Source organism: Hypanus sabinus, chromosome X2, assembly GCF_030144855.1.
Source record: "Hypanus sabinus isolate sHypSab1 chromosome X2, sHypSab1.hap1, whole genome shotgun sequence".
NCBI lineage: Eukaryota > Metazoa > Chordata > Chondrichthyes > Myliobatiformes > Dasyatidae > Hypanus > Hypanus sabinus.
The window spans coordinates 3,362,843-3,386,397 of record NC_082739.1 but is presented as its reverse complement, the minus strand read 5'-3'; the positions used below and the strand labels follow the sequence as shown (position 1 = coordinate 3,386,397).

Here is a 23,555-nt window from a genome sequence, read left to right as displayed (position 1 = left end):
TATTCAGTATGGGTGGAATTGGACATACCTTAATATCGGCCTACATCCCTCTGATTTTATGACTTGAAGTACAGATCCAATGCTTTCTCCTCTCTACCTTAATGCTTATTCCCCAAAAAATGTCTCAGAAAATTGCCACAGACATCTGTGGAGGCCAGTTCATTGGGTATATATCAACCTCTGCTTTATAGGTTCTTGGTTAGTCAGGGTGTCAAATGTTATGGGGAGAAGACAGGAAAATAGGGTTGAGAGGGATAGTAATTGAGATGGAATGGCAGAGTGACTCGATGGGCTGAATGGCCCAATTCTTTTCCTCTGTCTTATGGTCTAAAATGGAGGGGAGTCTGGAATTTTAAATACTTTCAATTATACCAGGCTGCTCCTCTGATGAATGCCCACCTAATTAACGCTTGCCTCTCTGCATACATGTTATTACTTGGCGGTGACGATCCAGAAACTGATGTGTCAGGAGCCATGGTGAGGGATCTCTCGGGAATTCCAGGAGGCTCTGGGTATGGCAGCCAACCTCCTTGTGGCCTACTGCTGGCTGTAGGACCTTTTAAAAAGAAAATACTGTATATCAAAAACACAAGAGATTCTGCCGCTGCTGAATATCTTGAGCAACACACACACAAAGTGCTGGAGGAACTCAGCAGGCTGGGGGATGGCACAGTAGTACAAGTAGAAGGGCTACTGCTTCAACAGCTCTAATGATCTGGGTTCATTCCTGACCTCTGATGCTGCCTGTGTGGAGTCTGCAAGTTCTCCTGTGACCACACAGATTTCCCCCCAGATCCCGAGGAGGTGTTGGTTGGTCAGTTAATCGATTTTGTAAAGCTGCCCCTAACATGTGGATGAGAGGCAGGATCTGGTGGTAGTTGAGAGGAATGGAGTGAGAATAAAATTAGATCAATGTAGGTTTGGTGTAAGTGGCAGCTTGATGGTCAGGTGGCTGAATAGCCATGACCTAAAATGATGACCATCTCTTTGCCTCCACAGATTTTGCTTGACCAGCTGAGTTTTTCCAGCAGTTTAGGCGATTGGTGGAGTTAGACACTGCACTTCATAACATGCATAAGCCACGAGAGACATACTGTATATACTGAAGGTAACGAATCAAGAACCTAATAGAAACTGAATTGTCCAACCTTGGTTTGATACAAGGTTCAGAGTGTCTCGGGAAAGGATAATGTTCCTGTCAGTATCCAAAAGATTTATTAGTTGTTTGATAAGAGGGAGCATTTTCCGGTTGATGGAATCTGATGGCCCATGGAAAACACCAGCATTTTTGCTCCTGGTCAGCTGACAGTCACCAAAACAATAGACATCTCCTGATAGGACAACCTGAAATGGAAGATTACTCCAGGTGAAGTATATACATTGGGACAGACTAATTAGATCACAACACTTTATTACAATAGATAGTGAACTATCTGCCATTCATTTATTGAGGTTGTACCTTGGCTTCCAGTGCACACTGTTCTGCTAGCTCTCGCAAATGCTCCAGTCTGATGTAGACCATGTCAAGGTCAGTCCATTGGCTCATTATGTTTTCCTGAAACTCTTGAGTTAGAAGGGTTTTCAACTGTAAGTAAATGAAAATGGACAGTCGGCATTCAGTACAAGGCTTTCTTGGGAATAAGATCATAAGATACTTTTTATTCAGACTGATATCCAAGCCTACCACGATGATGAAAATGGTGGTTATAGAGAGATGAGAGACTGTAGATGCTGAAAAACAAATACACGAGTGGGAAGATTCAGTGGATTGAGCAGCATTTATGGAGGCAAAAAGCATATGCTGATGTTTTAGGTTGAGACCCCAGATCAGGATTGGAGGGGGGAGGTGGGGTGTTGTGGGTGAAGAGGAAAGATGGGCAGTATATAAAAGTGTGGGGGAGAGGTGGGACAGAAACTGACAGGTGATAGCCTCAAAATGGCATCAGTAGCAATAGCAACCTGCTGTCTCCTATGATCAGCTCATTACACCACCAGCAGCAGAGTGATTCACAGCATTTTAAACAGCTATTTATTGCAGGCTTCCTGGAGGAAAATTCATTTATCACCTTTCACAAACACCTATCAGAGCACAGTGACAAAAAGCTGCTGGAGAGCTGAAAGAAGGATAAAGCCGTTCAGACCATTGCATTGATGCAAATGTTTTTAAGGCAATATCCAATATTCTCCTTGCCCTCCGCATCTTCCCCATTCAACTAATATACTTTCATGTTATTATCATTTCATCTTGATGATTCTTATTGAATTCACTTCTAACCAACAGCCCTTTCCACCCTCTTCAAATAATATTATAGAGTCATAGAGCACCACAGTGCAAAACAGGCCTTTCTGTCCATCTAGTCCTTGTCTCACTACCTGTACTTGCATCAGAGCTATCCTTACCCCTCCCAACCATGCACTTATCCAAACTTCTCTGAAATATTGCAGTCAAACTTGCATGCACCACTTCCACTGGCAGAGTGTTCCACACTCTCACCACCCTCTGAGTGAAGAAGCCCCCTCCTCCACATTCCCCTTAAATATTTTGCCTTTTACCCTTTAGTTCTAGTCCCACCCAAACTGAGGGGAAAATGCTTGCTTGCATTTACCCTATCTATGCCTCTTATAATTTTGTATACCTCTATCAAATCTCCCCTCGTTCTCCTGCGCTCCAGGGAATAAAGTCCAAACCTATTCAACTTTTCCCTATAACTCAGTTCCTCAAGTCCAGGCAGCATCTTTGTAAGTTTTCCCAGTGCTCTTTCAAGTTTATTAATATCATTCCTGTATGTTGATGACCAGAAGTGCACACAATACTCTAAATTAGGTCTCACCAATGTCAACAGAACATCCCAACTCCTATTCACAATACTTTGATTTATGAAGGCCAATGTGCTAAAAGCTCTCTTTATGATTCTATAATGCATGGAGCATCCTGATCTTGGCTGTTGAATGAAAATAAGTTTTACAAAGCTTTTTCAAGTTTTGGCTGTGCAAAAAAGAAACTCTGGTAAAGAAACACAGTAAAATAATTTGTTGCTTAGGGTGAAAGAACAACTTTGATGGTCAAGCAAGAGAAACCTTTGAAAAACAGAATGAATCTAAAATTGGAACATGGGATCCAAGGGGGCATTGCTTTGTGGATCCAGAACTGGCTTGCCCACAGAAGGCAAAGAGTAGCTGTAGACAGGTCATATTCTGCATGGAGGTCGGTGATCAGTGCTGTGCCTCAGGGATCTGTTCTGGGACCCCTTCTCTTTGTGATTTTTATAAACGACCTGGATGAATAAGTGGAGGGATGGGTTAGTAAATTTGCTGATGACACAAAGATTTGGAGAATTGTGGATAGTGTAGAGGGCTGTCAGAGATTACAGCGGGACAGTGATAGGATGCAAAACTGGGCTGAGAAGTGGCAGATGGAGTTCAACCCAGATAAGTGTGAGGTGGTTCACTTTGGTAGGTCAACTATGATGGCAGAATATAGTATTAATGGTAAGACTCTTGGCAGTGTGGAGGATCAGAGGGATCTTAGTGTCCGAGTCCATAGGACACTCAAAGCTGCTGCGCAGGTTGACTCTGTGGTTAAGGCGGCATACGGTGCATTGGCCTTCATCAATCATGGGATTGAGTTTAGGAGCCGAGAGGTAATGTTGCAGCTATATAGGACCATGATCAGACCCCACTTGGAGTACTGTGCTCAGTTCTGGTCACCTCACTACAGGAAGGATGTGGAAACCATAGAAAGGGTGCAGAGGAGATTTGCAAGGATGTTGCCTGGATTGGGGAGCATGCCTTATAGAAATAGGTTGAGTGAACTCGGCCTTTTCTCCTTGGAGTGGCGCGGAGGTTGAGAGGTGACCTGATAGGGGTGTATAAGACGCTGGGGAGTAGGTACAGAGGAGACGTCAGGGGTAAGTTTTTTTTTTAAAAACGCAGAGAGTGGTGAGTGCGTGGAATGGGCTGCCGGCAACAGTGGTGGAGGTGGATACGATAGGGTCTTTTAAGAGACTTGTGGATAGGTACATGGAGCTTAGAAAAATAGAGGGCTATGGGTAAGCCTAGTAATTTCTAAGATAGGTACATGTTCGGCACAACTTTGTGGGCCGAAAGGCCTGGATTGTGCTGTAGGTTTTCTATGTTTCTATGGAACAAATTTTATGTGATCTGTACACACATGAAGTACTCACCTGAGGGTGCCCTATTGGAGAAGCTTCCTCTGCCTGTTGAAAGGCAGCCTCCCATGGTTGCTGCAGTTGACCCCTCTGGCGAGCCTCATCTTGACTCATTTTTTTGGCAAACTGGGTCAGCTTTTCAAGTATTGTCTGAGCAGCAGCTAATAATAACATTTGCTGCTCCGCTTCCTCCTTGTCCACTGCAAAGTGAAGTCAGGAGAGAGCGCAACAATATAATAGTCAGAAGGGAAGAGCCAGACAGAAATGCAAAAACTTGCAGCGAGCCTGCATTGTTTCAGAGCTGGTGTAGAAAGATTCCTTTACTTCCTACATGATGATTAAGAACATAAAATGGGAACAGGGGGACATAGTGGTTACCCAGCTTATTTCACCATTCCATTACATCATGGGTAATTCTAGGCCTTGTTTGTTTTACCATCCAATCCCTGTATACTTTGATTCCCATAGTGCCTAAACATCGGCCAAAATTTCAAGGTAGTATATGGTGACATACGTGTACTTTGACTTTGAGTATTTTCAATGAATTAATATGTTGGGTAAGGTTTAAACTGAGCTGGCAGGAGAAAGAGATTCAGTACTTGTTTAAATGGAGAGGTTAGGTTAGTGTTAGCAAGCTCCTAGAGGAGAAATCATTAGCGAGTTCAAAAGGCAGAACAAGTGAGTAAGTGAATCTCAAATAAATCCAGATAATTTGCATCTTTTTTATTGCAAGAAGAATAATAAAGTAGATGAACTCAACACTTTAATTAATATTTATTTGTGGTGTGTCTAAGATACTGTTGCTATCACTGAGATGTGATTAAAAACTGACAACTCAGTATCCTAGGATGTACAAGAATTATCAGGTAAATGAGAGTGGGAGTAAAACCCAAGGAGCCTTTGCACTGAAGGTGAAAGATTGCTTTACTTCAGTATTGAGGGAGGATACCTGAATGGGTTCATCAACTGTAGATCATGTCTGACCAATCTGACCAAATTGATTGAAAAGGTAACATGATATATTGATGAGGGGAGGACAATATGCAGTATGTGACATTATTTGACTAAGTCCCACATGGAACATGAGTTCAAAGGTTTGGGGTCAGGGAACCTTGGGCAAAATTGGCTTTGCAATTGGAGACAGAGCGTGGTGGTAGACAGTTGTGTGAGTGATTGCAACTAATGGTGTCCCACAAGGATCAGTGCTGGGGTACTTGTTCTCTGTGATATACATGGCTGATTCAGTGATGTGAAGCCTTGTGATGGCAGTTATGAAGTGGTATATATTTGTACAGAAGACAACCACCATTTAGGGCAGTTGCCAACTGGCGTGGTTACCCAGGAAGTGATGGAACTATTACCTTTGGAGATGGAGGTCAAAGTCTGACCACCAGGTGAGAAGACAAGCAGAATTTGGACTGTGACCTGTTCAAATATCCTACATTTCACTGCCTTGCCCACCCGATAAAGGTGTTAACAACACTGGGGACCTTGCATAGCTGAGAAGTATAGACAAGAAAGGAGAAACAAAAATCCAGTGCTCCTTAACTTCAACACACTTGCGTTTGGAAAATAGTGAAGGAATTAGCCTTTGGACATGGAATTACCTCGTGACAACAAAACAATGACGTCAGTTGGCATCAAGGATGCTAAGTTAGGATCCTCCATGTGCCTGCGCTGTGCTTCACTCTGGGCACAGTCTTGTAAGAGGATGATGTTTTCACCAACAGCTCTCACCTTATCCTCAACCTGAAGATAATCAAGTGAGAAGGTTCAGATCTGCATGGATGATCATCATTAACAAAACTGGAGACACGATAATCATAAAGGCAAAGGCTCAGGTCTCAAAATTTCAGAAAGGATACTGTAATCTTGCAAACCTATACCTGAATAACAATTAAACTTAAAGTAGCTAAAGGACTAATTCAAAATCTTATTGGTCCAGTTGAAGTAAAATGCTTGTTCAATAATTAATAACTATTGAATAATATATACATTAGGCAAAGTTAAGAAACTCTTAGGCACATGGATGATAGAAAAACGGAGGGTTACACAGGAAGGAAAGGTTAGATTGATCTGACAGTAGCTTATAAGGTCAGCACAACATTGTGGGCTGAAGGGCCTGTACTGTGCTGTAGTGTTTTATGTTCCTTAATAAGGAAAACTAAAGCTATTGATAAGGTAATGATCATCAATTCAATTTTCCAGATATGGATGTGAACCTTCAGGACCACAGGGGACAGGGAGAAATATTTCTCATGTGACAATCACAGTGAATTATTCAACTCACGAAAGGCCTGAAGCCTTCTCCGAACTACCTGAACAGATTTAAACCCAACCAACCATCATGCAGTTCTAGGTCTGACCTTTAAAGTATGTAATTAAACCTATGCAAGCTAAATAAACCTATCTTTCTTGACTCCAATATTAAAGGGATATACGAATGATCCTTGTATCACTATACTGTTCCTTTTAATCAGGTAATTAAACATATATATGTAAAATAAACCAATGATTCTAGACTCCATCATTAAAGACCTATTTATCACAATACTGTACCTTTGTAAATCTGCAATCAGTTTTGGTGTCAGTGACCTCCTGCAGTAAATCTTTCAAAGCAATGAAAAGGGCTTCTTCATTCTGTTGCTGATGATGCCAGTGTTCGCGCCTACAGTGGAGTTCTTCATCCAGGGTTTTGACCTGAACAGATACACATATGGAACCATCACCCTGAAGCACCGAGCTATTATACAACTTAAATTGTGACTACTTTCAGCAGTGTGTGATAGACCTCTGAAATGGTTTTAAAAGCAACCAATATGTATCTAGTTACCCCCTCATCCTTTCTCTTCTCCTCACTGACCAATCACCTCTTTCTGGTTTCTCTCTTCCTTTCCTTTCTCCATAGTTCACTCTCCTAGCCTGTTATATTCCTTCTTCAGCCCTTTATCTCTTCCACCCATCCCTTCACAGCTTCTCACTTCATCACTTTTCCCCCACTGACACACCTTTCCCTTCATTAGGTCTCACCTATCAACTGCTAGCTTGTACTCCTTCCCCTCCCCCCATCTTCTTATTCTGACTTCTGCTTCCGTGCTTTCCATTACTGATGAAGGGTCTTGACCCAAAAAGGTCAAATGTTTATTCCTCTCCATAAATGCTGAGTCGCTCCGACATCTTGGGAGTGTTCACAGTATATTACCATTTCTCCATCCAGCTTTTGCCTCATGATGCCTCTTGACGCCTGTATAACTGGCAGCACAATCTTTGTCTGTGCATCTAAACGGGCTCCTACAACCGGGCCAGTTTCTCCGGTGATGGGGTCAATGCTTCTGGCACCAAGAGCAATTGGTATCATCCCTGGAAAACAGGAAAAAACATGAGTGCTCAAACAAAGAGAGCAGATGAAATACATTTGGTATATTTTTTCAAAAATATAGTTGAAGATCCACATCGTAAGCAGCTGTCACCAAGGCGGCAAAGGTTTGGAAGGAAATAGGAGAGTGAAGATCAAGTACTTATTGAAGGTACAATGCAACGGCCAATTCTAACCAAACCAATTGCCGCTGCTGGTGACTCTACAGATTTGCTATACTTGTAAGATGCGCCCTCAGCTCCAACAATGTTGTTCCAAAGACAAAGATACGTATTTGATCCTTTATTAGCAATTAGCAAGTGTACAATCTTGAAACAATGGAACTTAAGAAAAACTAAGCATGATTGAGCAGTCAACAAAAGGTATGCTATCTGCCGGCTCCCAGCTACAAACTGCCATGAACAAAGCCCAAAGATGTGAATTATTCACCACGCTTTTACCACACCTGTACTCATGTGACCAGTTACCATAATAACAACACTGAATACAGTGCAGATAGAGAACGGGTGCATAGCTCCTACACACAGTTTTGCTTTAAAGTCCCAATTGGAAAGGAAAATGCATGGAATAAAGATTCCATAATTGTGAAATTCCTAGAAAAAGATGTTACGGCACAGTGGCTCCAAAAGAGCAGATAGAAATTCACTCTGTGTTAGTACAGTGTGTTCATGCATTGGTATTTGTATCCACAATCCAAGAGCTAGGAACAACCCGACTTTTGGCTGACTTAAGCACTGGGCCAGATTGTGAAGGTCAGGGTGTCGGGGCTGGAGTTGAGGGACGGGCCAATTCAACTCACTTTTCTCTGTGCTGAACTGAGACTGTGGCCTGTAACCAATGGGCTCCTGGGCCAGCTTTGTCACTGTGGACTCAGTTTCGTGAGCTTCGGTTCTGGGTATTATTGGCTTACTTTTATTGTTTGCACAATTTGTTTTTGCATTGTGTGTTTGATGGTCTTCTATTTTTGAATGGGCTCTATTGGTTTCTTTGTTTTGTGGCTGCCTGTGAGGAGACAAACCTCAAGGTTGTATATAGTATACATACTTTGATAATGCTCTTTGAACTACTTCTCTCAGAGTGCTGCAGCCCTTTAGCATTCTCTACTCCAGAGGTGTGTGGAGGTAGATAGGCATTTAGGTGTAAAGGGGTACTGGGAGGGAACAGGAAAACTAAGACCAAGATTGGATCAGCCATGGTCTAATTGAACAAAAGAGCGAGTGGATTTAAGTGGCTGACTAGCTGATACTTTGTTGCTGACAATCTTGAAAACAAGATTGGTTAGAAACTCAAATATTCCTCCATTAGCAAGATTCTACATGGAAGTTTAATCCATATTTTTTTTCAGATGTATTACAACGAATCACCTTTATTTCAGATGTAACTAACTTTATTTTACAGTTACATCTGTATATGTGGGTGGGGGAGGGAAAGGAATGGGTCTATGTTCCAAAATATGCTTGACATTATGAGGAATTTCTTCTCTCAGAGTGCTGTAAACGTTTGGCATTTTCTACTCCCAAGGCTTGTAGAGTTAAGGTCAGGGTGGGGACATTTATTGTAAAGATATCCTGAGATGAAGCAGGAGAACTGCTGCCAACATTGGATCAGCCATGATTTAACTGAATGTTATAAACTTAAATCTTGGAATGAAAGAGAAATTTGTCAACTACAAGATATTTTGTGGAGTTTAAGCAGAAAGTACCTCTTCCATCAGCATCCTCCATGGTCCCAGCAAGTGGGATTAGCCGGCCAGTGTCTGAGTCATATTCCACCCCTAAAATTGGCACTTCTAGTCCAGAGCCTCCAGGATCAGGAATATACATCCCGACAACAGCAGGAAACAACAAATCTGTGGTGGCAAATGGTATCATTCCTATGGGAGGATTAAAGATTTTAGTAAAGGTAACTACATTTGTCCATTATAAACTTGCTCAACGTTGTATCTGTGTCTAATCTCTTACAGAATGAGAGAACACAGGGGACAGTAAAGATGTCTTATTGTGATGACATGGTGACTGGTTCACATCACCAAGTTTCCTGGTTCAGTCTCTGATGTTGACTTACGAAGAATGTTCTATAGTTTCCCTGTATCCAAGCGGTTTTCCCAGGTGCTCTGGTTTCCTCCCACAGCCCAGAGACAGAACAGCACAGCATAGGAACAGGCTCTTCAGCCCATGATATTGTCCAAACTAATAACACTAGTAATTAAATGCCTAGATATTCTAACACACCATACAACATGCTGGAGGAACTCAGCAGGTCAGGCAGCATCTATGGAAGGGATATTTTGGGCCCAGACCCTTTAACAGGTCTGGAAAGGAAGGGCGGGGGGTGAGGTGGAAGAGCACAAGCTGGCAGGTGATAGATGAAAGCAGGGAGGGGGAAGGTGAAGGGGTGAAGTAAGAAGCTGGCAGGTGATAGTTGGAAAAGATAAAGAGTTGAAGAAGAATGGACGTGATGGGAGAGGACAGTGGACCATGGGAGAAAGGGAAACACAGAACAAGGTGATAGGCAAATGAGAAGGGAGCTGGAATGGGGAATGGAAAAAGAGAGATGGGTGGAGAAATTACTTGATGTTCAGGTTGGAGGCTACCCAGACTGAATATGAGGTGTTTTTCATCCATGGCCTCATCAGGACTGCAGAGGTAGCCATTGGATCAACATGTCAGAACGAGGACAGGAAGACAAACTGAAATGGACGGGAATCTCTTGTATTTTATTTAGAGTGCAGAACAGGCCCTTCCGGCCCTTTGAGCCACACCACCCAGCAACCATCGATTTAACCCTGGCCTATTCATGGAACAATTTACAATGAACAATTAACCTACTAACTGATACATCTTTGGACTGTGGGGGGAAACCCATGCCACACAGGAAGGAATGTACAAGCTTGCCAGCTAATCATTGTAGCTGATGAGGCCACCCAGTGGAGTATCATCAGCGAACCTGATGTGTTTCAAGCTGAATCTGGCAGTGCAGTTGTGGGTCAGCAGCAGACTGAACACACAGTCCTGGAGGGTGGGAGGGTACCAGCGCTCAGCGTGATGAATCTGGAGATGTTGCTGCCAACTCTGACTGACTGGGACTTCCCATCAAGAAGTCCCAAGGTCCGGTTAAGCAGAGGGCTGCTGAGTCCCAATGAGGACTTCTGAGGGATGATCATGTTAAATGCCAAGCTGACGGTGATGAACAGCACCCTGGTGTATGAGGCATAGTTTTCTAGGTGGGACAGGATGGAGTAGATGGCTGAGGCTATGGCATCACGAATGGACCGGTTTGAGCGGTAGGTGAACTGAAAAGTGTCCAATGTGGCTGGAAGGTGGGATTTTATATGATCCAGAACCTAACATGCCCAAAGCACTTCATGATTGTTGAAGTCCGTGCCACTGGGCGATAATCATTTCGACCAGTTACTGGTGTTCTCTTGGGCACGGGAATGATGGGGCTGCCTGGAAGCCTGCAGGGACAGTGGACTGTTTTGGAGAGATACTGATCCAGCACCTGACTAGGCAAGTTTTCCACCTCTGCAGCTTTGTGTGAGTTTACCCTGGCTAGGGTCCTCCACACCTCAGGGAAGAGGGGGCTTTCCTCGATGACATTGTGTATAGAAATCATTCAGCTTATCAGGATGGGAGTCGTCACTGTTGTTGACGTACAGGGTGGACTGGAAACCGGTTATGGTTTGTATACCTTGCCAGATGTGCTGTGTGTCCCTGCTGCCTGTGGGTTTTCTGTGCACTTCCTGAAGGCACTGGTGAGCGCGGCTCTCGTCCTGTTCCCTGATCTGAAGGCAATGCCCTGATTCCTAAGCAGTGCACGGAGCTCTGCAGTCAGCCATGGTTTCTGGTTTTTTGCTGGCATTCATAGGAAAACAAAGCAATACAACAGAATCAAGGACAAACTATACATAGACAAAAACTGACAAACAACCAATGTGCTAAAGATGACAAAGTGCAAATAAGATCACATAAAACTTAAGTAAATAAATCATACTGAGAACATGAGTCCACAGGTTGTGGAATCAGTTCAGTGTTGATGAGTTCAGGAGTCTGATGGTTGAAGGGTAATAACTGTACCTGAACCAAAGGCTCCTGTACTTCCTTCCCGATGGTAGTAGTGAGAAGAGTTTCTGCTACTGACTGAAGATGGACAGAGAGGAGCAGCAGCAGAATGAATGGCAGATCAACTTTTAATTGACACCACCAAATGGGAAACCCAACTCCACCTCACAGAGCAGTACAATTTTCAAATGTTGCCATCATCCTCTCACTCAAGGTTAGCATCTGAGGAGGTGGGTTAAATCAGTCATACGGGGAAGCCAGACCCATCTGATACAACTTCCACTCTGCCCAACTGCTTGAATATCCAGTGTATTTATCGCACTTGAACCAGAGGGAATAACTTCACTCACCTCAGCACTGAACTGATTCTACAACCTATGGACTCACTTTCAAGGACTTGACAACTCATGTTCACAGTATTATTTTTTTTATTTTACTGTTCAAAATTTGTCTTCTTTTGCACATTGGTTATTTGTCAATCTTTGCTTATTTGAAGTTTTTCATGAGTTCTATTGCATTTCTTAATTTTTCTATAAATACCTGCAAAAAAAATTCTCAAGGTAGTATACACTCAGTGGCTACTTTATTAGGTACATCCTGCATAACACATGGCTATTGGTTACTGTCACTTTCCTGTCAGCTTGAACCAGTCTGGCCATCCTCCTCTGACCTCTCTCATTAACAAGGTGTTTTCACTCACAGAACTGCTGCTGACTAATTTTTTTTGTTTTTCACACCACTCTCTGTAAACTCTAGAGACTGTTGTGTGTGAAAATCCCAGGAGATCAGCAGTTTCTGAGACACTCAAACCACCCCATCTGGCACCAACAATCATTCCACAGTCAAAGTCACTCAGATCACATTTCTTCCCCATTCTAGTGGTTTGGTCTGAACAATAAATTAATGTCTTGACCATGTTTGCATGCTTTTATGCGTTGGGTTGCTGCCACGTGAATATTTGCATTAACAAGCACTAATAAAGACCGCAAGACCATAAGAAATAGGAGTAGAATTAGGCCATTTCATCATGGCTGATCCGTTTTCCTTTCAGCCCCAATCTCCTGCGTTCTCCCCATATCCCTTCACGCCTTGACCAATCACGAATCTATCAACCTCGGCCTTAAATATACATAAAGGCCTGGCCTCCACAGGTGTCCGTGGCAAAGAATTCCACAGATTCACCACTCTCTGGTTAAAAAAATTCATAAGAACATAAGAAATAGGAGCAGGAGTAGGCCATCTTACAGACAGTAGGAATTGAACCCGGGTCACTGATCACTGGTATTGTAAAGCCTTGCACTAACCGTTATGCTACCATTCTTCCTTAAAATGTAAACTCAGCACCTCTAACGCCCATGCTCAGAATTGAACCCAGGTCACCAAATCTTTGAGGCAGCAGCTCCTATTCCTGGACGTCTGTGCTGCCATGTGGGATGGGTATATGCCATTACAGGGAGAGTTATTATTTGGTGGCCGATAGACAACTCCCACCAGTGCAAGGCTTTACAATACCAGTGATCAGTGACCCAGGTTTAATTCCTGCTGCTGTCTTTAAGGAGTTTGTACGTTCTCCCTGTGACTGTGTAGGTTTCCTCCCACAGTCCAAAGACATACAGGTTAGAGTTAGTGAGTTGTGGGCAGAACTGTGGAAAAATCTGCAGGCTGCCCCCAGCATGTACTGGTACCATGTGGGTTCTTTATTTCACCAGATGTTTTGATGTACATGTAACAGATAAAGGTAATCCTTTTTAAAAATCTCTTTAGATGCAGTCAGCTGAAAGGCCTCTTTCTGTCCTGCAACTATGCTCGGTTTCTTACCAACATTACCACCTCTGTTTGCAAGATCTTTTGCTTCCTTCCTCTGTCTCTCCAAGTTGTGCATGGTGTGAATAATGTGTGCCCAGGATCTTCTGCGTGCCCTCACTAGGTCATCTAGTGCTTCCCTCAGTGTGCCTCGCTGTTTCTGGTGTGGGGAGGACACTCCTGAGTCTTTACAGCCCTTCAATGCCTCCAGGATCCGGACTTCATTCACCAGCACTGTACCATCGAGCAATGCCTGGTAGCCACCTGTGTGAGGCACCACTTCAGTGTCTTGAACATAAGCACCTGAAATTCGAGCAGATCTTCCACTGAGAGGCTCTGTAAAGCTGTCCCCGAGAAACATGGGTTTATTGGAAGACTTCAGCACACCTCCCAGAGGTATCACTGCACCTAAAAGGTAACAAGAACCTGAAGATATGCATTCAGTAAAGCAGCTGGGCATAATCAAAAGCCCCTCCAAACCTGGACATTCTCCCTTCCCACCTCTTCCATAGAACAGAAGAATATGATAGCACGTACCACCAGGTTCAAGGACCGCTTCTATCCTGCTGTAATAAGTCTATTGAATGGTCTCCAGGAATGATGAGATGGACTCTGGACTTCACAATCTACTGTACCTTGTCATGCCTTGGACCTTATTGTAGACTATGAAGCCATAAGATTTAAAAGCAGAATTAGGCCATTTGGCCCATCAAGCCCGCTCCACCATTTCATCATGGCTGATCCACTTCCCTCTCAGCCTCAATCTCCCCATATCCCCTCAATCCTTTAATCAAGAATCTATCAACTTCTGTCTTAAAATTAACCAATGACTTGGCCTCCACAGCTGCTTGTGGCAACTAATTCCACAGATTCACCACTCTCTGGCTAAAGAAATTCCTTCTTATATCTGTTCTAAATGGACGTCCCTCTATTCTGAGGCTGTGTCCTCTGGTCTTAGATTCTCCCACCAAAGAAAACATCCGAATCTATTCTATCGAAGCCTTTCTGCGATCAATAGGATTCAAAGAAATCCTCCCCCCCCTTTATTCCTATGAATTACAGTGAATACAGGCCCAGAGCCATCAAATGTCCTTCATATGACAAGCCATTCAACCTCCTTTGAACCCTGTCCAATGTCAGTACATCTTTTCTTTAATAAAGGCCCAAAGCTGCTCACAATACTCCAAACGAGGCCTCACCAGTGCCTTATAAACCGTCTACATTACATCCTTGATTTTATATTCTAGTCCTCTTGAAATGAACGCTAACATTGGATTTGCCTTGCTTACCAACTAATCAACCTGCAAGTTAACCTTTAGGGAATCCTGCACGAGGACTCCAAAATCCCTTTGCACCTCAGAGTTTTGTATTTTCTCACCATTTAGATAACAGTCAACCCTTTCATTTCTTCTACAACGTGCATGACCATACACTTCTGGACACTGGATTTCATCTGCCACTTCTTTGTCCATTCTCCTAATCTGTTTAAGTCTTTCTGTAGCCTCTCTGCTTCCTCAATACTACCTGCCCCACCACCTAACTTTCTATCATTTGCAAAACTGACCACAAAGCCATCAACCCCTTGAACTAAATCATTGACATATAATGTAATAGGATGCAGTCCCAAACCAGACCCCTGTGGAACTCCACTAGTCACTAGCAGCCAACCAGAAAAGGCCCCCTTATTCCCATTCTTTGCCTCCTGTAAAACAGCCGGTGCTTTATCCATGCCAAAATAGCTCATAGCTTGTTGAGCAGACTCATGTGTGGCACCTTGTCAAAGGCCTTCTGAAAATCCAAGTACACAACATCAACTGATTCTCCTTTGTCTATCCTGCTTGTTATTTCCTCAAACCATTCCAACAGATTTGCCAGGCAAGGTTTCCCCTTGATGAAACCATGCTGACTACAGCCTATTTTATCATGTGTCTCTACGCAACCTGAAACCTCACCCTTAACAATCAACTCCAACATCTTCCCAACCACTGAGGTCAGACTAACTGGCCTGTAATTTCCTTACTCCTGTCTTTCTCCCTTCTTAAAGAGTGGAGTGACATTTGCAATTTTCCAGTCCTCCGGAACCATTCCAGAATCTAATTATCCTTGAAAGATCATTATTAATGCCTCTACAATTTGTTCAGCTACCTCTTTTCAAAACCCTGGCATGTAGTCCATCTGGTCCAGGTGACTTATCTACCTTAAGTCTTTCTGTTTCGCAAGAACTTTCTCCCTAGTAATAGCAACTTCACTCACTTCTGTCCCCTGACACTCTTGAACCTTTGGTATACTGCTATTGTCTTCACAGTGAAGACTGATGCAAAATACTTATTCAGTCTGTTTTCCATTTCCTTCTCCCCCATTACTACCTCATCAGCATCATTTCCCAGCAGTCTGATATCTACTGTCATCTCTCTTTTACACTATGTATCTGAAGAAACTTTTGGTATCCTCTTTAATTCATTGCACAACAACTAATCCAGAATAGCTGGTCCCCTAGTGGGCTCTACCATGAGCTGCTCTAAAAAGCCATCTCATAGGCATTCTACAAATCCATCCTCTTGGGATCCAGCACCAAGCTGATGTTCCCAATCTCCCTGCATATTGAAATTCCTCATAGCGATAACAACGTTGCCCTTTTGACATGCATTTTTCATCTCCCATTGTAATTTGTATCACACAATTTTGCTACTGTTTGGGGTCTGTATACAACTCCCATCAGGGTCATTTTACCTTTGCAGTTTCTCAGCCCTACCCACAATGATTCTACACCTTTCAATCCTACATCTCTTCTTCCTAAGGATTTGATTTCATTTTCTACTAACAGAGCCATGCCACCCTCTCTGCCTACTTGCCTGTTCTTTTGAAGGAACATGTATCCTTAGACATTAAGCTCCCAGCTGTAATCTTATTTCAACCATGATTCAGTGATGCCTACAACATCATACCTGCCAATCAGTAACTGTGCTACAAGTTCATCTGCCTTAGTCTGTATACTGCGTGCATTCAAATTTAACTCCTTCAGTCTTGTATTCACTCTTTTTGATCTTGTCTGCCTTTTACATTGTAACTCATCCTGTTGTCTGCAATTTTGCCCCATCATCAGCCTCTCCTCACTACACATTGCCTCTGTTTGTAAACCAACTAACTCATGCTCAGCACTATCAGGTTCAGGTGCAACCTGCCCCTTTGTACAGGACATACCTCCCCAAAAGAGATCCCAATGATCCAGAAATCTGCACCTGTTCCTCAGCCATGTATTCACGTGCCAAATCATCCTAATCTTACCCTCACTGACAAGTGGCACAGGCAGCAATCCAGAGATTACTACCCTGGAGCTCCTGCTTTTCAGCTTTCTACCCAACTCCCTAAAATCTCTCTTCAGGGCCTATCCTACCTTTCTGCTTGCACTACATGTTCTCTATAACTGTAAAACTGTATTCTGCACTGTGTTATTACTTTCCCTCATTCTACCTCAATGCACTGATGTGATGACCTGATCTGTATGGAAAACAATGACTTTCTCTGTAAGGTAATCCATGTGACATTAATAAACCAATTTACCAGTGACTCTGTGACAGAAACAGCTTTGCCTGTGATGGATGGGGCTGTATCCACCACTTTCTGTCGACTTTTCCATTCCTGGGCATCGGTGTTTCCATACTTGGCTGCAATGCAACCAGTTAGGATAATCTCCCCTATGCTCTGTGCAACATCCACCTTCTTTGTCATCCATAGTCTCCCTCAAATCTCCTGGTGTGAGTCATCACAGTTTGAGACACAACTGTGTATTTACTACTGCTACTATCCACATTGTGTTTACCTGTCGTGGTGTTCAGACCAACCCCTATGATGGGTACCATCTGACCAGTCTTCTCGCAGACCATCGGAGCACCCAGTTCAATTGGTGCCAGCATTCTTGTGATCGGGCTGATATAGGTTCCCCCTAGAGGACGGATCAGGCCAGTCTGCAGGTGAATAGTCATGGCTATGACAGGCACTTTAATTCCCGTCTCTGGATCTGGCATTAGTCCTCCCAATTTCACATCACTCTGATGGGGAAGGCTACCCAGTTGTAGCTTATGTGGGAGACTGGCCTCTGGATACAGTGGGTACGGTACATATGGAATCAAATTCTCCTCACTCTGGTAAACCACACCTAAGAATTGAAGAACAAAAGATAAGACTGTAAATCTATTAATCCATAAGACATGGGAGTAGACTTTGGCCATTCAGCCCATTATTGAGGCCTATCAGGAGCGAATTATCATCCCTCTCATCCCCATTCATCTGCCTTCTCCTTATAACCTTTGACACCCCAATAATCAAAAACTTATCAAACTCTGCTTTAAGAGAGACATACACTGAGTGGCCACTTTATTAGGTACACTTGTACATCTGTTCCTTAATGCAAATATCTAATCAGCCAATCACATGGCAGGACTTTAATGCATAAAGCACATGCAGATCTGTTCAAGAGGTTCAGCTGCTGTTCAGACCAAACATCAGATTGGGGAAGAAATGTGTTCTAAGTGACTTTGACCGTGGAATGATTGTTGGTGCCAGATGGGGTGGTTCGAGTATCTCAGAAACTGCTGATCTCCTGGGATTTTCACACACAACAGTCTCTAGAGTTTACAGAGAATGGTGTGGAAAACAAAATAAGAACACCCAGTGAGTGACAGTCCTGAGGGTGAAAACATCTTGTTAATGAGAAAGGTCAGAGGAGAATGGCCAGACTGGTTCAAGCTGACAGGAAGGCGACAGTAACTCAAATAACCACACGTTACAACAGTGGTGTGCAGAAGAGTGTTGCTTGATAGGTTGTTGGTAGAAGATTTTGAAACTAACTTTCAAAAACAAATTGGATAGAAGGATGCATTTTCAGGATCACATAGAAAGGACATGGCATGAGTAAACTGGTTATCTCACTCACTCACACACACACACACAGTGTTAGCATCTAGATAATGGACTGAATGGCATCCTTCTATACCATGTTACTTTATGATCCTAGGACAAGCTTATAGTTATATCCTCCATTTAGCTGGTGGTAAAAACCCACTTGTCAGTTGTATTGTTAACCTGCTGGTTAAGTTATTAGAATTGATAGGTCTGGGCCAATGGCCTGGAACCATGTGTCTCAATCCTTACATGGTAGATAGGGAATTTAAATTGAAAAAATGAAATCTGAAATAAACTATTAAGCTTAATAGCAAACCAAAGGATTATTGTAAGATCTCACTAGGTTCAGAGGAGGAAATGTGATGTCTTTACCTGGGATGCTGGAGGTTGGATCTACACCAAACTCCACACCCTCCATTATATTTAAATCTTTAAACATAGAAAACCTACAGCATAATACAGGCCCTTTGGACCACAAAGCTGTGCCAAGCATGTCTTTACCTTAGAAATTACCTAGGGTTACCCATAGCCACCTATTTTTCTGAGCTCCACGTACCTGTCCAGGAGTCTATTAAAAGACCCTATCGTTTCCGCCTCCACCACTGTCACCGGCAGCCCATTTCATGTACTCACCACTCTGTATAAAAAAAAACTTACCCCTGACATCTCCTCTGTACCTGCTCCCCAGCACCTTAAAACTGTGCCCTCTCATGTTAGCCATTTCAGCCCTGGGAAAAAGCCTCTGACTATCCACACAATCAATGCCTCCCATTATCTTTTACACTTCTATCAGGTCACCTCTTGTCCTCCCTCGCTCCAAGGAAAAAAGGACAATTTCTCTTAACCTATTCTCATAAGGCATGCTCCCCAATCCAGGCAACATTCTTATAAATCTCCTCTGTACCCTTTCTATGGCTTCCACATCCTTCCTGTAGTGAGGCAACCAGAACTGAGCACAGAACTCCAAGTGGGGTCTGACCAAGGTCTTGTATAGCTGTAACATTACCTCTCAGCTCCTAAACTCAATCCCACGATTGATGAAGGCCAATGCACTGTATGCTTTCCTAACCACAGAGTCAACCTGCGCAGCAGCTTTGAGTGTCCCATGGACTCGGACCCCAAGATCCCTCTGATCCTCCACATTGCCAAGAGTCTTACCATTAATACTATATTCTGCCATTGTATTTGACCTACCAAAATGAACCACCTCACATTTACCTGGGTTGAACTCCATCTGCCACTTCTCAGCCCAGTTTTGCATCCTATCAATGTCTCGCTTTAACCTCTGACAGCCCGCCACACTATTCACAACACCTCCAACTTTTCTGTCATTAGCAAATTCACTAACCCATCCCTCCACTTCTTCATCCAGATCATTTATAAAAATCACGAAGAGCGGGGGTCCCAGAACAGATCCCTGAGGCACACCATTGGTCACCAACCTCCATGCAGAATATGACCCATCTACAACCACTCTTTGCCTTCTGTGGGCAAGCCAATTCTGGATCCACAAAGCAAGGTCCCCTTGGATCCCATGCCTCCTTACTTTCTCAATAAGCCTTGCATGGGGTGCCTTACCAAATGTCTTGCTGAAATCCATATACACTACATCTACTGCTCTACCTTCATCAATGTGTTTAGTCACCTCCTCAAAAAAATTCAATCAGGCTCGTATGGCACGACCTGCATTTGACAAAGCCATGCTGGCTATTCCTAATCATATTATGCCTCTCCAAATGTTCATAAATCCTGCCTCTCAGGATCTTCTCCATCAATTTTCCCAACCACTGAAGTAAGACTCACTGGTCTATAATTTCCTGGGCTATCTCTACTCCCTTTGTTGAATAAAGGAACAACATCCACAACCCTCCAATCCTCCAGAACCTCTCCCGTCCCCATTGATGATGCAAAGATCATCGCCAGAGGCTCAGCAATCTCCTCCCTTGCCTCCCACAGTTGCCTGGGGTACATCTCTCGTCTGGTCCTGGTGTCTTATCCAACTTGATGCTTTCCAAAAGCTCCAGCACATCCTCTTTCTCAATATCGAATCTTAATAACTTTTCAACCCACTGTAAATCATCCCTACAATTGCCAAGATCCTTTTTGGTCGTGAATACTGAAGAAAATGTATTCTTTAAGTACCTCTACTATCTCCTACAGTTCCATACACACTTTTCCACTGTCACACTTGATTGGTCTTATTCTCTTATCCTTATCCTCTTGCTCTTTACCTACTTGTAGAATGCCTTGGGGTTTTCCTTAATCCTGCTTGCCAAAGCCTCTTCTGGCTCTCCTAATTTCATTTTTAATCTCCTTCCTGCTAGCCTAATAATCTTCTAGATCTCTATCGTTACCTATTTTTTTGAACCTTTTGTAAGCTTTTCTGTTCTCCTTGACTAGATTTTCAACAGCCTTTGTACACCATGGTTCCTGTACCCTACCATCCTTTCCCTGTCTCATTGGAACGTACCTATGCAGAACTCCATGCAAATATCCCCTGAGTATTTGCCACATTTCTGCTGTACATTTCCCTGAGAACATCTGTTCACAATTTATGCTTCCAAGTTCCTGCCTGATAGCACCATATATCCTCTTCTTGCAAGCAACTCATCTCTGGGACAGTTGGGAACAGGCGACATTCATCATACTTTCTGGGACTGAATGATAAATATTCTTTTGGCTAATATTCCATTACAGAATATAGAACTAAGCATAAATCCTTGCTGGTGGTTCACAGTGTGATTTGCTGTGCTGACGACCTTTGAGATGCATTTTGCTTTCAAAGTCTGACAATTGTTTTATTTTGCTTCAGGGAACTGACCTGTTGCCAAGTCTGTGACAGGAAGAAGACAGGACCTCAGAGTGTCATAACACACGTTGCCAGCCATGGGGAGCACTCGTCCAGTCTGAGGGTGAAGGAAGAAGCTGTCGGGCACAGGCATGATGTATTTATTGTCTAAAAGCATAAGAACGCCAGAACTTGGAGTGAGCAGCCCCGTCAGCTGATCCACCTGGAGGAGTCCATGGTCTCTATCAGCTCCTGTTATAGGAAGTCATAGTTTCAAAAACAGTTAATCCACTCAATGGCCACTTTATTAGGTACACCTGTACACCTGCTCGTTAATGCAAATATCTGATCAGCCAATCTTGGAGCACCAACTCACTACAATAAAAGCATGCAGACATGGTCAAGAGGTTCAGTTGTTGTTCAAACCAAACATCAGAATGGGGAAGAAATGTGATCTAAGTGACTTTGATTGATTGTTGGCGCCAGACGAGGTGGTTTGAGTATCTCAGAAACTCCTGATTTCCTGGGATTTTCACACCCAACAGTAGCTCAAGTTTACAGAGAATAATGCAAAAAACAAAAACAAAAAAAAAAAATCCAGAGAGTAGCAGTTCTGTGGGGCAAAACTGCCCTGAATTGAGAGGTTAGAGGAGAATGATTAGACTGGTTTAGGGTGACTGTAACTGAAATGTGTGCAAAAGAGCATCTCCAAATGCACAACACATTGAACCTTGAAGTTCAACCTTGAAGGCTGCAGCAGCAGCCGATCACGAACAGAGAAATACACTTCTATATCTAAAAGTGGCTTCCGAGTGTAATTTCATCAGCACTATATCCTGGTGGACAGGAGGTTTGTGGCAGAGATGGAATTGGAAGGGCAGCAGTAGGATAGAACTTGGTCTGGAGGGTGGTGGGGTGAGAAGAGAAGTATGAGGAATAAAAGAGATGCAAGAGTGGGCTCTATTAACCATTGCAAAAGGGGAGACCTGCCTCTCAACAAAGGAAAAATTGAGATGTCCTAGAATGGAAGACCTCATCTTGAAATTAGAAGAAGGTGGTGATGGGAAAGTGGGTTACAAGTAGTTTGTACTCCAGTGTGACCTCAGTGCACTAATTGACTTAAGTCATGCATTGAACTCTGCTTCTGAAAGATAGTTCAATTGACTACAGGAAAGTTAACTTCATTTTTGTCCTCAACTTGAATCAAAGGCCCTTTGTAATTTTCCTTCATCCAAAGCGTATCAGAAAGCATATCAGGTGAGAACAGAATACAAATCCAACAGCCTGTTCCACAATGTAGATCGAGGTTTTTGAGTTGCTATCATCCATGCAGTAGTGCACAGTTTTGTCAAAATGAACTTCTGGATGCAAAATTGAGTTATGTTAACCCTGTATAAAGTTGGATAAATTGGTAATTGGTAAATAGTGTATTATTGTCACTTGTATGGAGATATAGTGAAAAGTTGTTGTTTGTCTTCCAGACATACCCTTCCACACATAAGAACAATGAAGTATTAAAATGGAAAGAAACAATATAATCACAAGAGGTTCTGCAGATGCTGCAAATCTTGAGCAACACACACACAAAATGCTGGAGGAACTTGGCAAGTCAGGTAGTATCTAAGGAAGTGCATAAACAGTCGATGTTTTGGGCTGAGATCCTTCATCAGGACTGGAAAGGAAGGAGGCAGAATCCAGAACAATGACGCATGTGTGACATCAAATACAATGCTACAGTTACAGGGCAAGAGCGCGAGAAACAGGACAAATTAGATAGAGCAATCAAGAGTTCATCTTTATTGTGTAAGAGGTCTCTTCAAGAGTCTCATAACAGTGGGGTGGAAGCTGTTACAATTAATATACTGCATTCAATTCCAGTAATCTCACTTTGGGGAGATGTGGAGAGCAGGTGAATGGGACTGATGGGATTGCTTTGATGTGAGCTGGCATTGATTTGTTGGACTGAATGGCTTCCACCTACACTATTAGTTCTATGATTCTGATAGAAATTTTCTTACCAATTAATTCCTCTTTGGAGAGAACTTTCAAAGTCTCCTTTTCTACAAGTTGGGCTCCCATTCCTTTCCCCAGCACAGACCAGAGACTCAGTCGCTCACACTCCTTTGCAATGGCATCCGACATTTGTAATAACAATGCTTCAACCTGTTCTGAATCTCTGAGAGAAAACATCAGAGTAAGTTGGAAATGCAAGAAACAACAACACGCACAAAATGCTGGTAGAACACAACAGGCCGGGCAGCATCTATTGCGCGACGATCACATGTGCTTCTGTTTTTTTCATTTTCTCTTCTCCTTTTTAAAGTGAGAACCATGACTATGAAGGCTAGAATGCTTCCACTTTAGGTGTTAAGTGTGGGTCTCCTCCTGGTAAATCAGCCCGGCACAGAATGAAGATCCCTGACTCACCTTCCTCAGTCCCCAATACATTCCAATAT

The 23,555-nt window shown here is 43.1% G+C and overlaps 1 protein-coding gene across 1 annotated transcript in view; it reads right to left on the bottom strand.

The window, feature by feature from the left end:
- The window catches only part of si:dkey-103g5.4 (uncharacterized), a 136,043-nt gene that overhangs the window by 60,557 nt on the left and 51,931 nt on the right, over positions 1–23,555 (bottom strand). The window contains exons 21-32 of the mRNA XM_059956812.1: positions 23,118–23,275; positions 21,133–21,351; positions 17,230–17,565; positions 13,425–13,817; positions 9,248–9,418; positions 7,372–7,529; positions 6,729–6,869; positions 5,777–5,918; positions 4,185–4,369; positions 1,460–1,585; positions 1,149–1,344; positions 400–556 (exon numbers count right to left, since the gene is read on the bottom strand). Coding sequence (XP_059812795.1) covers positions 400–556; positions 1,149–1,344; positions 1,460–1,585; positions 4,185–4,369; positions 5,777–5,918; positions 6,729–6,869; positions 7,372–7,529; positions 9,248–9,418; positions 13,425–13,817; positions 17,230–17,565; positions 21,133–21,351; positions 23,118–23,275 — 2,382 coding nt within the window. The remainder of the gene's footprint in view (positions 1–399; positions 557–1,148; positions 1,345–1,459; positions 1,586–4,184; positions 4,370–5,776; positions 5,919–6,728; positions 6,870–7,371; positions 7,530–9,247; positions 9,419–13,424; positions 13,818–17,229; positions 17,566–21,132; positions 21,352–23,117; positions 23,276–23,555) is intronic.